The 15,169-nt window shown below is 51.2% G+C and overlaps 1 protein-coding gene across 1 annotated transcript in view; it reads right to left on the reverse strand.

Annotated features, from left to right (window-relative positions):
* Positions 1-9,492, reverse strand: part of TNPO3 (transportin 3) — a 36,969-nt gene extending 27,477 nt beyond the window's left edge. Inside the window, exon 1 of the mRNA XM_065626791.1 lies at positions 9,279-9,492. Within this exon, the coding sequence (XP_065482863.1) occupies positions 9,279-9,407 (129 nt within the window). The 5' untranslated portion in view covers positions 9,408-9,492. The remainder of the gene's footprint in view (positions 1-9,278) is intronic.
* Between the last annotated feature and the right edge of the window lie 5,677 nt (positions 9,493-15,169).

Raw genomic sequence — 15,169 nt, forward strand, 5'->3', positions numbered from 1 at the left:
TCATCCTCCCGCATAGGGTAACGGCATTGGCCCATAGACTTGCGCTTGTGGGGGGAACCAAGAATATCATAAATAAGTCATATTTGAGGCTCCCATTACTTTATAAAGGATTTTCACCCCAAAACGTGGCTGTTTTCCAGATATCTTGCAGAGAAGTTCTGAAGCTCCTGGGGTGGAAGGAGCCGAGTGTCATTGCAATATAAGAAATAAACCACGAGCTGCCGTTCCCATCTGTACGTAAGACGTTTAAATTTTGGGTTCCTCCAGTCCCCCAGCATTTATCTACCCTGATCTGTGTATAAAATTTGCTTCTACCATCTCATACCAGGGTTCAAAATGTACTTTCGATGTAAAAATCAAGCAATAAAATGACGTGTGTAAGGCAAGAAGGCAGCTCAGGCTCCGGAGATTCACCACCCAAAGGGTTTTGTCTTGACGTCCCCGGCTTCTGGAGGGGGGTAAAAACCAAAACCCGCCGCTAAAGCACCGAATATTTGCTTGACATTTAATCCTGGGATGAAATACGAGTCGGGTGTTTACGCAGCTGTAACAAGAAGAGACAAAGACGTAAACAAGGGGAGCCCAGGGACCTTCACACGAGGAAAAAACCCTCCCTGCAAAGAACCACCAAAACAAACCAGTATTTCTTTCAATTTTAATGAACGGGTTGATGAGGAGGAATTTGTTTAGAGGCGACTTGTAGTGTTAGAAACCCAGAAAATTGTAATTGAAAACACGTGCAAAAAATCAAATGTATTTTTTGCCATTTTACTGTTCGCTTTCTGCAGTTCCATCACTGGCATCTGTTAAAAAAGCATCGGAGTGACAAGTTTTAAATAAATCAAAACCTTTTTCCAAGGGAGCGGAAAGAAAAACACAGGTGGGCAGAACGAGGAGCCCACGGCTGAACCATCCAAACCTACATCAACTCCCCAGCTCCGGCCTCACAAAGCTCTTCAAGGACCGATGATGGTGTCACCTGAGCCTTGACGCAAGAACCTCGATGTGAAGAACCTCAGCCCTGGACTTGGGTGGAAATAGAGCTGGAAAGATGAGCCGGTCCTGGAGAGAGGAGTTGGGTGGTTTGCAGCTTGAAGGAGATTCAAAAAGGAGCTTAAACGAGAGGGTGGAGACCCCAAACATGAGGTTGCGGACCTCAAACAGGAGGCTGGGGACCTCAAACGCAAGGTTGGGGACCCTAACGCGAGGTTGGGGACCTCAAACAGGATGCTGGAGACCCCAACGCGAGGTTGGGGACCTCGAACAGGATGCTGGAGACCCCAAACACGAGGTTGGGGACCATAAGTGGCTCTCAAAGTTGGGCAATGTCGCCTCTTCTGCTCAGGTGATGATGTAATACCCAAGAGGTAGAAGAATTTTGGGTAGGAGGACACGTCTACCAGCCTTGGAGCAGAACCACCTCCCCATCTCTGGTTGTGGGCCCGTTCCACAAACCATGGCGTGTCCACACTAGAAACCTCCAAGAGAAACGGGACCATCACCTTCCCTGTGGATACCTCAGGTGCTCTCCAGCCCACGTGGAAGGCCCTCTTGGTGGCACCGCATCACCTTCTGTCCCCAATACCATAAAGTGACCATCTGTAATGGAAAAAGCCTACGGTGGTTGACGTCCCAACTCCTGAGGGATGCAGCTGATTCCCACCACCTGTTCCTCCAGGAGCAGAAGTGACTTCAGCTCAGCTGACGAGACCCTGGAGATAGTGGAGACGAAGAGGGCAGAGAAACGGGTGCCACATATTTTGAAGGATAAAGGCTGGACGAAGAGGCGAAGAACCGCACGGACATCTCGAGAGCCGCTGTCATTTGGCGGAGCGTAGCAGGAACCAACCCTGAGGGTCTGCGCTTGGGTTTGACCACCCGAGGCCGCACACAGACGAGCAACTCGCAGAAACACTCGCTGGGTCCCTTCAGCGCAAAATATGAGGCGCCAAAAGACTCAATATGTGAATTTAAGGAAATTCATGGAGTTTGGCCCCGCACATCTACCCAAAGGACATGCAAATGGCTCCAAGAAGCTGCGGAGGCTCCCACTGCTCCCTGAGCTCCAACTCCAGTTTAGAACTAGATGGTCACCAGTAACGAGCAAGTTCCACCAGAATTTGATCTCCTGGTATGGAGCAGGAGACCACGAGCACGAGGGAGGGATCTGGTGATCTACCACGTTGGGTGTCAATGTTGGAAAGAGCTTAGAAGAGCTCAATTTCACTCATTCCAGTCCAAAACCTTCAATGACAAAAAGTCTTTCTGTAGAAGCCAACTTGGGAAGAAGAAGCGTCCAGTCCATTGAACCCCAGCTGGGGTCACTGGCAGAACCTCCCAGCCGTGAAGAAGCTGAAGGCCAAGCCAGAGGAGCTCCTGCCACAGCCTTCAATTTTATGGATCTTAAGACAAAAGCTGGCTTGAGCCATAAAGCCATGAAAACAAGGGAGGCTTCATGCTTGAAAGGCACCACCAAGTGCTTCTCCTCCACCTGGACCTTCCAACAAAGAGCTGGTTTTCCATTCATTGGTCAAATGGTCCCTCCAAGGTCATAATTCCCAAGCCAAGGCAGCTGGGTCTCGTGCTGGGGTTTGAAGGACGGTTCTAATGGGCATTGCTGTGTTAAGTTCAAGCGAGCTTTGGGCAAAGACACTGCGCTCAAAGTCAAGTCTTGTTGAGCAGAAGACTTTGGAGATGATTTAAGAGGTCCAGTAAAAGTTGGCATCTTCCAGTGGACAGTCTGCCAGATGGATTCACGTTTGTTGCTTCAGATTTGTGTTTTGTTGTTGAGAAAACAGATGGTAACTTGTGTGCTGGAGACATGGTTTCACCACGAGGCCAGCACCGGTGACGGAATCCAGCAAAGATCCCCGAAATTTCTCACCTGTTCAGTGCCCGTCTAAGAGACTGACACCAAAACAGCTCAAAGGTGAATTATGAGTTGTAGGAGCTGTGAGAATCCAGAGCTTCCAGCTCAAAATTAAAATACACGGTGGGTCTTTTGGCAAGACCTTGTTGCAGTTGCAGCATTTTCTTCTGAACTTCCACTAATATGTTTAACTTCCATTTTTTTCCCCCAAAATTATAATCTCACACCCATTCCTCGAAAGGATTCGACTGTTCCCGTGGGCAATCTTCACCTCAGATGATTTACAAGGAAGACTTTGATAAACCAGCAAAAAACTCGGAATCCCAGAATAACGGAGGTTGGGAGCAGCAGACCTGGAGTCCTCTGGTCAAACCCTCTGCTTGAAGCAGAAGCAGTTTAAGTCAAGCTTGTTGAGGGCAGCTGTGAATGTCTCCAGGGATGGAGACCTTCTCAATCCGGGTCTTTGTTCCAGGGTTGATCCATCCTAATGCAGCCCAGGGACAATTTGGTCTCCTAAACCCCAAACCACAAGGTTGCTTTCCGGCTGGTCGTCCCAGTCCGACCCGCTCGTGGGGTTTTCACATCCCGGGGAAAGGACTTTGAGCTGGCCTTTGCTGAACTGGTCGAGGTCCCCGTGAGCCTGTTCCTCCATCCACCGAGGTCCCTCCAGCATGTCAACTGCTCCTCCCACTTGGCGTCATCCATGAACTTGCCGAGGGTGCATCTCTCCTATCATCCAGATAATGAACAAAGACGTTCAGCAGCAGCCACACCAGTATCGACTCCTGAGGAACGTCACTCGTAACTGGCCACCAGCTGGACTTCAGGCCAATGACCGCTACTGTTTGATTGGAAGAGTTTCCCAACAATCAGGTCCACCTCTCTCCACTCGGGTTACCGGAACGCTGCAGGACACGGTGTTGGAAGATGTGTTAAAATCAAGGAACATCCTCTGCTTTCTACACCCACCACCTTCTTGTAGGTTGGTCAGGAAACTTGTCCACCGACGCTCCAGAAGACACATCGTTCTCTCTTCCGCAGCCTTTTCTACCTGTTCCTTTTGGCCAGATATGAGCAAATTTCTTGACGCTGAGAGTTTAACGCTTCAAAAACCCAGGACTTGAATCAGAAGAGGACTTGGGGCAAATACCACGGCCCTCCAGACATCTCTCCATAGCCTCCACTCGGGTTTGTGCCCAGTACAACCGGCCAAGCGCCCCAATAGACAAAAAAACCCACCAGATGAAGGCCAGGAACCCTGTCCTTGGGTACTTGGTTACGGGGAGAACCAGCAACAAGAGCTCTTGTGAAACTGGGGATTTCACATTTATACTGGTTTACTGCTCATCTGAAACATCAACTTCGGGTCAGGCTAAAGCCTTGTTGACCAGGATGGCTTGAGCAATGGCCACATTGTCACTGCCAAGGGACCAGATCTAAGCTCAACACCTGCTCTGAGCAGTGGGGTGGGCTGCAGAACCTCAGAGGTGCTTTTTCCCCGTGATTCTGTGATGTTATTTCAGGAAGGGATGGGGGGGAAATTAGATATTTAGAAGAGTGATGAGCCTGATGAGGTTCTGAGGGACACGGTCACGTAGATGAGGTTCTTGGGGACATGGTTTCCAGGTGGACTTGGCAGTGGTGGGTTAATGGTTGGACTTGATCTTGAAGGTCTTTTCCAACAAAAACAATTCAATGATTCCACGGTGCTCTTGATCCACGTGCAGGCAATGTGGGGATTTTATACTGACTTTTCATCACCTTAAAATTAAAAAGCTTTAAACAGTGTTTATAAACAAGAGGGAACCCTTATCTAGTTTTTTTTTATTTAATCAGGGGTTAATACTTCTAACCAATATTATCAACAAATTAATTTTACGGACAGATCGAAGGAAATCTGTGTCAGTCACTTAAATGAACCTTTCTGGCTACGCGCCACACAGAATTTCCGCCTCCTAGAAAGCACTTGATGAATGAACATTAGACCACAAACAAACCTTCACTTAATCCACAACGAAAAAGAAACCAACACCACACCAACTCGCAGCTGCTTTTCTGCACCGCACGTTTCCCGAACGCCCTGCTCTGAAGACAAGTTAATGAAGAAACACTTAAGAAATCGGGACTAGAAAACTGAGTACAATTGAAACGAGTTCAATCCCTACATTGGGTACGATTCTTCCACATTAAAGAAAACTGAACGAGTCTGGAATTGCCTTCATGCAACTCCACACAAAAGGTATCGGTTTGCTGGTTGAATGATCCTCGAATTCTGTGGTTTAGGGAAACTTTTACCTAAATCTGACCTTTTCAGCCCTGCACAAGACACAGGCAAGCTCAGAACTGCTCTTCGGGACACCGCGTCACGGCACGCCTCATTCCCCCAAAATAATTAGCAATTAAAAGGCAAGAACCGAGGCTGCAGATGGACAAATCCGAGCCGATCGCCACCAGTGACCTTACCAACACTAATTAACGATTAAGCTTTAACTTCTCGCCCCCACGACGGCTCGAGTGTGTGACGACCGTCCTGGCAAATGGCGAGATCTTCAGACAACATCACGACTCAAAGAAATGCAAAAAAATAAATAGTGACAACCCAACCCCGATAGCAGCAAATGGAAACAACCAACCAAGACCCAACCGCCCATATATCAAAGTCACAAACCGGGCATCTCACCAAGCGCTATCCTGGCTGATAATATTTGAGAAATATTCAATGATGGGCATAATTTGCATGGACATGGTTTGGGAACAGAGGTGAGTCCAAAGGAAGGACCTGCGGGTTATTAAATCCACGTGGCCCGATGCAGCTCGAGGCACGAGGAGGTTTTATTCACAAAACAGGGAGATAAGCAAGCGCTTGGTCCAGCACCGGACACAAAACCCTCGCGTGAAGCCCATCGCCGGGGCTGAGCCTTCAATAAAACCGACGTCTCGCACACCGCAGCTCAGGAACACGTTAAAGAAAGAGAAAAGGGGTGAAAGCAGCAGGAAGATGGCAAAGGAGTTTTGATTTTCAATTTTTCTCCTAAAACCCACAGCCCAATGCGGATGTCCCGTGAGCGAGGCTCCTGGCCCAGCCCTCACCTCTGCAAGAGGACAGAGGACGCGGAGCTCTAAAAACGGAGAAAAAGCTCCATATTATACATTTATAACCTCTATATACATTACATTTTTATTTTATACCTTTATATTAGAGTACTTGCATCTTTGACAGCGCTTGCTATGGCAGCTAACAAGTTGTACGAGGAGGAAAGGGTTTAACTTCAGGAATTGCCTTCCGACCTGCAAGCGAGCAGCCAGCTCAGGCTGCAATTTGTCTTTGCCCCACGAATACAGAGCGACGCAGCTACTTAAACACCTCAGTTTAGTCTCTCTCCACAAAAAAAAAGCAGCGGAAAGACCTTTAATTCCCAACGTACCTGCCAGACACTCGCTCCAGCAAACGTCCCGCGACCGTCGAGGAGCAAACGTGTCCCTGGCACGGCCCGGATCTCCTTACCATACTCCGCAGTGTGTGCTAGAAGTTTCCTGCTTTAGAATTCTGATTTTAAACTCTGCTTTTAAACCCAGCTTTGCCGCAGGCAGCGCTAATCCGGGATGGGCACAGAGCTGACGTTGCTGGTTAAGCACAATCCCCCCACCCCGTCTCGTAAAGAAGCCGCCGACGCTTCCATTCTCTTCTTGATGAAAAGATTCTGTTCGACGAGAGCTCACCCAGCAGCTTTACACCTGCGATCCCACCCAAATCTTTGATCACGAGCTCCCGTTTAGGCGCGGGGATCAAACAACCTTGTACCTGCAGCGAGAAGTTGCGAAGAAGCAGCATAATGTCCTCAGTAAAACTTCCAGGGCGTTTTACCGCGGTCGGGATGAGCTCGTGCCGCACGGTGGCTTTGGGGTCCCGCGGGTTAAGATCACACACGGGGTGACGAGCTCAGCGTAATTATCTTCCCTTAATGAGAAATGAAACCAGGCTGCACCCCAGAGCACCCAAAGGTGCGGAAAATAATTTGAATTGATCCTTAGACCTGGCAAATAAATCTCTGAAAGGCCAAATAGGCACAAATAAAAAGCAAGAAGCAGAAATAGTGTTAACCTGGAGTTGAGCTGGCTCATTGCTGGGGTTTAAAACACCCGAGAAGAGATAGGAAAGATTCCTCTCCCGAAAATCAACAGGATCCCTTTGAGCGACAGCCAAGGGAGCAGCACGGAGACGCCTCAGAGGAACACGGAGGCTAAAATCACGCCTGGGAACCTGCGATTTTTATTAAAAACAACCCAAACAAACCCCAACAGAGTGAAACAAACCCCAAGGCTTTCCACAGGAGGACAGACCCCATCCTTATGGGTGGTCAGGGTATTAAAAAAATAAAAATAAGTCCCAAATACGTCACATTCCCCTTCTGATGGGGCTGTTTGTACCAAGCGCAGCCCACAGAGCTCTAACACGGACAAACCCCCTCCAACTGCCCGTCCCAGCACCGGGTAGGGGTGAAATCCGAAATTCGGGTTGTTTCTGGAACAGGAATCGTCTCTGAAATCACAATCTCCCTTTTTTAGCCCAAATGAGATTTTTCAATGGGCCACGACCGGCGGCGCTCGGACCCACCGAAGAACCCACCGTGGGCTTGGACCCGCTGCCGATCGGCGCCGAGCCCCTTTGCGGAACCCAAATTCTCCTTCGCTTTGCAGAAGAGCTGCAGAAGAAAACGCCGCTGCAAACTTCTGTCATAAGTGGGGATGTAACTGCGTGGCGCGCTCAATTTAAAAAAAAAAAATATAAGGTTGATATAAGGTTGTGGTTAAGAAACGGTCTAAAGATTTACCAGATGGTGGGAAGTTGGTGGAGCTCCACGAAACCCGCTGGGGAGGGAACTCGCTGCTGCACTCCAGGAAATTTGGGCTTTGAGATAAAGAGAACGGTGAGGAGGACAGAAGCCTTGCTCCTCCAGAAGTCACAGGACACGACATAAAACTCATCGGGTTTCTGCTGGGAAGGCACCGAAGACTTTAGGGGAAGAGCGGAGGAGGAAAATGACGTCCCACGGTGCCGCAAAGGGGAGCGATGGAGCAGCGCAGGGAGGAACGAGGGGCTTTGGAGAGGAGGAAAAACAGAATATCACAGAATCCCAGGCTGGTTGGGGTTGAAAGGACCTCTGGAGACCATCCAGTCCAACCCACCTGCTCACGCAGGGTCACCAGAGCAGATCGCACAGGATCCCAGAGGGTTTGAATGTCTCAGAGAAGGAGACTCCACACCCGCTCTGGGCAGCCTGCTCCAGGCTCTGGCACCTCCCAGCAAACAAGTTTCTCCTCCTGTTCACATGGAGCCTCCCGTGTTTCAGTCTGTGCCCGTTGCCCCTCACCCTGGCGTCGGGCACCACTGAACAGAGTCAAAACCAAAGTCACCCCTTAGGGAACAAACCCGCTTCCCCCAAGGCAATGTGAGGGTAGAAAACACACGTTGAATCAAAAATATAGCCATAAGGCTGAAGTTTTGGGAGAAACAGCTCGTTGTGCGTCGCTTACAGACGCCGGGGGTGCTTGTGCTCCCTCACTGGCCACCCCCTCCCCTCAAAGTCGGGCCGAGCCCCAAATTTTTCCCCCAACACCCCCAGGAGCCGTTCCCTGCACCAAACACGTCAGCGCTGTGATTAAAACCAACAAGAAGCGACGAGAGCAGACAGGGGCCAGGGCTGGGGCTCCCTGGGGACGGCGGGACCCGAACCTGGGACCCCAACCTGGGACTCGAATCCTGGATCCCAACCCGGGACCCCAGCCTAGGACTCGAACCCTGGACTCGAATCCGGGACCCGAATCCGGGACCCCAACCTGGGACCCCAACCTGGGACTCGAACCCGGGACCCCAACCCGGGACTCGAACCCGGGACTCGAACCCGGGACTCCAACCTGAAACCCCAACCTGGGAGCCCAACCCGGGACTCGAACCCGGGAACCCAACCCGGGACCCCAACCTGGGAGCCCAACCCGGGACTCGAACCCGGGACCCCAACCTGGGACTCGAACCCGGGACCCCAACCCGGGACTCGAACCCGGGACCCCAACCCGGGACTCGAACCCGGGACCCCAACCTGGGAGCCCAACCCGGGACCCCAACCCGGGACTCGAACCCGGGACCCCAACCTGGGACTCGAACCCGGGACCCGTGCCCGGGACCCCTGCCCGGGACCCCAACCCGGGACCCCTGCCCGGGACTCGAAGGAGCCCCCGGGATGCAGCCTGAGGCGAGTCCGGGACCCTCCCGCGCGGCACCGGGCACTGAGGAGGCACCACCGGACCCCTGCGGGAGGACGGGAGGGAGTGACGCCCCCCTGTCCCCTCACGCCCGCCCTGTCCCCTCAGCCCGCCCGCCCCCTCAGCCCCGCTCCCCGCCAGGCCTCACCGATCGCTGCAGCTCCCCCAGCCAGCAGCTGGCCCGCTCCTTGCCGCTGGGGTCCGGGTCGTGGTAAAGCGCCTGCACGGCCTGGTAAACCACCTGCAGGCTGGGCTTGGCCGCCCCGCCGCCCTCCATGGCCGCCGCCTCAGCGCCCGCCGCCGCCCGCCGCCATCTCTCTCCTCCGGCAGCGGGACCGGGGCGGTGCGGCCGCGAAGGGCGTCCCCGCCGGAAACACGCGCCGGCTGCGCTTCCGGGACGCTTCACTTCCGGGACGCTGCGTTTCCGCTTCACTTCCGCCAGGGTCTCGTCGCCCCCCAGTTACCCCAGTCCCAGTTTGGGGACCTCAGTTACCCCAGTCCCAGACTGGGGGGATCCCGTCACCTCCAGTTACCCCAGTCCCAGACTGGAGGGGTCCCATTGCCCCCCACTTACCTCAGTCTGAGGGGTCCCAATGCCCCCCAGTTACCCCAGTCCCAGACTGGAGGGTCCCATCCACCCCCCAGTTACCCCAGTCCCAGACTTGGGGGGTCCCATCAACCCCCCAGTCCCATTCTGGGGGGTCCCATTGCACCCCCAGCCCCAAACGCTGACCCGGGGCTGATCCAACCCCAAATTTGGCACAAATTTGTACAGATTGGGTCCAAATCCCAACTCTGGCAGGAAAGCAGGGACCGCCCTCATTAAAACCAAGTGATCTGGCACAAAACGACCCCAAAAATGACAAGCAAGACCCAAAATTCAGCCAGTTTTGGGGTGTCCTTGAGGAACACGGCGCAGGACAGGCCAGGCTGACCAGCGCCCCCCACCCAGAAGCTTCGGGACCTGTGGGATAAACATGTCATTTAAATATATTAACTATGGATATATTAAAATCCCAGCCCACGAGTTGTTTGTTGGGCAAGTGGGCGGCAAATCCTCGGGTTCAAACCTCGTGATGTCTCCAGATAAACCACCAATGGAGGTTCTACCCCCTTTCTGTCACGGGCCGTCCCCAAAATTCGTCTAGGACAAGGTCACGTTGACCCTGAAGCCACGATGGCCATAATTTCTCTTAATTAGGATGGAGAATGATGGGTGTCACTCATCAATCTCATTTCCCGCGTCACAGCCTCATCCAAACACCCAACAAATCCCACCAGAACTGGGCGCAGTTGGACATGAACATCTAGACGGCGTTTTAACGGGAGGAGGTTCCTCCAGGAGGGTCTGAAGGTGTCACCTCCATCCCTGAAGGTCGATGACATGGACTCGACCCAACGGTTTGATTTTCAGGTGTAAACCTCACAGCAGACACCCAAGTTGAGATCACCCGTCAACAAGAAGGAGTTTCTACAAGCCCTGGGAAGTTCAGGACTTGGAGGAGCTCGTAGGGATCCTGGCGAGGCCACATCCCAGGTTTGTTATAATTAACTGACCCCTGTACAACCACCCCCAGAAGCTCAGCTCATGGTGGTTACTCATGACGAAGCACCTCATTTCTTGATACGCGGAGTTTTACATCATCAGGCCATGGCCCAATGATCCATGGAGACAACTTCGTCCTACGTGGGGGGCTCGCGGAAGCAAGATGCCAACGAGGATTGTGGTAACGAGCTCCCAATGAAGCCCGATGAGCTTTGGGTCAGCCTTGGGGTGGGAAGGTTCCCCGTTGTGGGGGTCACCATGGGATAAACCTCCACTGGCTCCTTCCCTGTTGGGTGCTGGCCCCATCGCTGGAGATGCACCCTTCAAATATGGACTTTGGAAGATGGGGAGAGTCCTCTCCTGCTCCCCAGCAGTGCCCAGCACACTGCAGAAGATGCTGGTGGTCATGGCACACCACGACTGGGCAAAGGGGACACCTGGGACATGAAGGCTTGGTCTGATGACACAGGTCTAGGGCCACAGGTGGTGGATCCAGGTGGAATCACACAATGTCAGGGGTTGGAAGGGACCTCGAAAGATCATCCAGTCCAATCCCCCAAGCAGATGTCCAAAAGACCTCAGAAGAGTGCTGATGTTGATCTTCTATGTGACACACGTGTCCTCTCCCTTCCAATGGCGTGATGGTGCCACATGCCCATCTAGGACAACCTGAGGTGTGGCAGGAGCCCAAGGAATTTGGTGGATCTTCCACATCCCTCATGACCCCCAGCCCGATGGTTTTCCTGAAGGAACTTCTGAAAGCTCAACCAAGACTTGGCGCTTGGATGAGTGAGTCCCAAACCTCAACCAGTCCCTGCCCATATCACGGGTGGCAACATCACCTTGATGGCATGGTTGTTGATTGAGGCAACCGGTAGACGATAACCGGTCTTTATCGTCCAATCCGGACAGGTTTTGATGGTGTAAGCTCAACTTTGGGTATCAACGATGATCCTCAGTGGCCCATTGGATGAACTGTCCAGGTGAATCATCTGCTGCGAGACTGTTCTCCTTCCAAACACCTCTTGGAAGATGCTCAACCATCCAGGGAAGGAAGATCTTGTTTCTGAGCAGCGGATCAACCAGCCACCCCTTGCCCATGTTGTCCTCTCAGTTCCTTGATCCCACCTCGTTCCTCATCCCACAGTCAAACCCAACGTGGGGGCAACCAGGAGTCCCAGATGAAGAAGAGTTTTGGGGGAAAACTCCTTTAATTTCCTTTCCCTCTCATAATTGTTAGCATATAACAATTAGGTCATGTTTATTAATGACCACAATGCTCGTTACCTTCTCCTGGGGTTGGATCATCCAACCTACGGATGCGACTTCTCCATTGGGTAACAAATCGGGTTGTTGAGTTGCTCCCCCCTCATAAGATCCCAAATTTGGGTGGTCACCAGAACCCATCCCAGAGCATCCCGGGATCAACCTCGTTAGGGGTAATTACCCCTCAGCAGCCCAAATTATCAACTTTTGGGAGGGCTACAACACCCCAGGACACAATTTTCTAATCCCCACCTGCTTCACCCATCACAGGAATTATAGTAATTTACAGTGACCTGTAGTAAAGAAAATACAGATTAATATAGTAATTAATAATAGTAATTACTACTAGTAATCTGTAGTATTGCTAGTAATGTGTATTATTACTCTTACTATCAATCTGTATTACTGCCGCTAATGTTAATGTTAATAATTACTCATATTAATAGTATTTTATACTATAGTGATAGTCATTAATAGGAATAGTAATTTATAGGAATAGTAATTCCTAAAAATAATAGTTTATAGTAATTTTAATAAAGAAATTAATGGAAATGAAGCCACCAAGCCCTTGCGTCTGGTGGGATCCACGACAGCATGATGTATAAAAATAGTTATGTATCGATTTTTAGATATTTATAGTAATATATATTGACATTTAGATATTTATAGTTATGTATTGATATTTAGATATTTACAGTTATATGTGGATATTTTGATATTTACAGTTATAAATGGATATTTAGCTATTTATAGTTATATATTAATATTTAGATATTTGTAGTTACATATGGATACGTAGATATTTATAGTTATATATTGATATTTTGATATTTATAGTTATACATTGATGTTTCTATTTGGGCACAGGTAACAGTTCACGCATCTACACTTACACCAGCAGCTGGAATTCAGTAATAACTTGCAATATCAATACATTGGCTTTATATATATATATACGTACTTTCCTAGTGGCGATTATGTGGTGACTTGGTAGGTAGATAGATAGAATATTATTCTATAATAATCCCATTATCTATTCTATTCTATTCTGTTCTATTCTATTCTGTTCTATTCTATTATATTCTATAGTATTATATTCCATTATATTATATTCTACTATATTCCATTCCATTATATTGTATTATATTATCTGTATTATATTAATCATATCGATTCTGGATATAATATATAATATAAACTAGTTATATTTTTACATAATACAAAATACATGATTATTGTATGTTCTGTAAATAATAGAAAATTATACAAACATCAGACACCGGGGGGAGGAGGGTCTCGAACCCCCGCACCGCTGGGTGGCGCTGCCGCCGGCTGAGCCGGGCTAGCCCCGCCCACAGACGCGCCCCTCCAATGACCACGCCCCTCCGCTCGCCCCGCCCCCTCAGTGGCCACGCCCCTTTGTCCCGCGTCCCGCACGTGTTCCGCACAGCGGAGCTGCCGGGGCGGGGGGGACACGCGTGTCTGTCCCTTCCCCGTCCCCATCCCTGTCCCTGTCCCCGCCAGCAGCTCCCACCCCTGTCCCCACTCGTGTCCCCGCATGGTGGTGGCACTTGGCCGAGGGCTGCCGGGGAGGGACACGTGCCCCCCCCATAAACGCGGTGACACCCGTGTCCCCCCACTCGTGTCCCACATCCCGTTAATTCCCCTGCTGGAGGCTGCTGGTGGCACATGGGATGGGAACAGCAGAGTGACATTAGGGGTCCCCTGTCCCCAAACACCCCGTCCCCCGCCCAGCCGCGGGATTTAGGGACATCCCTCAGTCAATGTCCCTTTCTTGGGGGGCTGCCAGGGGGGACCAGGGTTGGGGTCCCCCTGGCAGGGTCACACTGTGGTCAAGGGGACAGGAGGGACGAGCAGGCAGAGAGGGAGTGGGACACGCAGGCAGGGGACAGCAGAGGCAGCAGGGTGTCCCCTGGGAACCCCAGGTCAGGGGGGACAGTAGCACGACCCCCGATGGAGGAAGATGTAGTTGGGTGTCACCTCAACCATGGGGCATGTCCATAGGGGGACATCCATGGGGACACGTGCATGGAGACACATCGCGTAGATCAATGTATAGATCTGATTGATGAACATATAGATCTGGTGGGTGGATGGACAGATCCGATGAGTCAATGGGTAGATCCGTTGGGTGGGTGGATAGATCTGATGGGTCAATGGGTAGATCTGGTGGGTGGATGGACAGATCCGATGGGTCATTGGGTAGATCTGGTGGGTGGGTGGATAGATCTGATGGGTCAATGGGTAGATCTGGTGGGTGGGTGGATAGATCTGATGGGTCAATGAGTAGATCCATTGGGTGGGTGGATAGATCTGATGGGTCAATGGGTAGATCTGGTGAGTGGATGGACAGATCCGATGGGTCAATGCGTACATCTGGTGGGTGGACATGCAGATCTCATATCTGGACGCATAAACCTGGTGGTTGGACACATAGATCTGATGGGTGGGCGTAAAACCGATGGGTAGACACGTCGATCTGATGGGTGGACGTACAGATTTGATAGGTAGACACATGGATCTATGGGCAGATGTGTAGATCTGATGGCTGGACACAGATCTCACACCTGGATGTATAGATCTGGTGGGCCCATGGGTAAATTTGATGAGAGGATGTACAGATCTGGTGGATGGACACGTAGATCTGATGGGATGGGTGGATGCGTGGATCTGATGGGTGGAGGTACAGATCTCATGGCTGGACATCTAGATCTGGTGGGTGAATACGTGGATCTGATGGGTGGACATGTAGATCTGATGGGGGACATCTAGATCTGATGGCTGGGTGCAGATCTGGTGGATGGACGTAGAGATCTGATGGGTGGACACACAGATCTGATGGCTGGACGTGTAGACCTGGTGGGTGGACACGTAAATCTGGCGGGACACACACAAATCTGGTGGGTGGACGTAGAGATGGGACAGAGGGACACATAGATTTGACAGAAGAACCATCTATGGGCCAACATGGGCACCTTCTTCTTCATGGATGGGGCAGCAGCACTTGTGTGGGACCAGGGAGTGTCCAACTCCACCAAGACCTCATGGGCTGCCTGAGGTGGCTTCTCTGGAGACCCAGGAACATCAACCACAGCATTTTTGGGACCATGGGAGCTTCTTCCAGCAGCACCCAAAGCGAACACCTCCCTGGGTGGCGGGACCTGCTGGGTGGTGCCTCCTCAGTGACGTGGGCTGGGTCCTCGGTG

This window comes from Caloenas nicobarica, chromosome 1, assembly GCF_036013445.1.
Source record: "Caloenas nicobarica isolate bCalNic1 chromosome 1, bCalNic1.hap1, whole genome shotgun sequence".
NCBI lineage: Eukaryota > Metazoa > Chordata > Aves > Columbiformes > Columbidae > Caloenas > Caloenas nicobarica.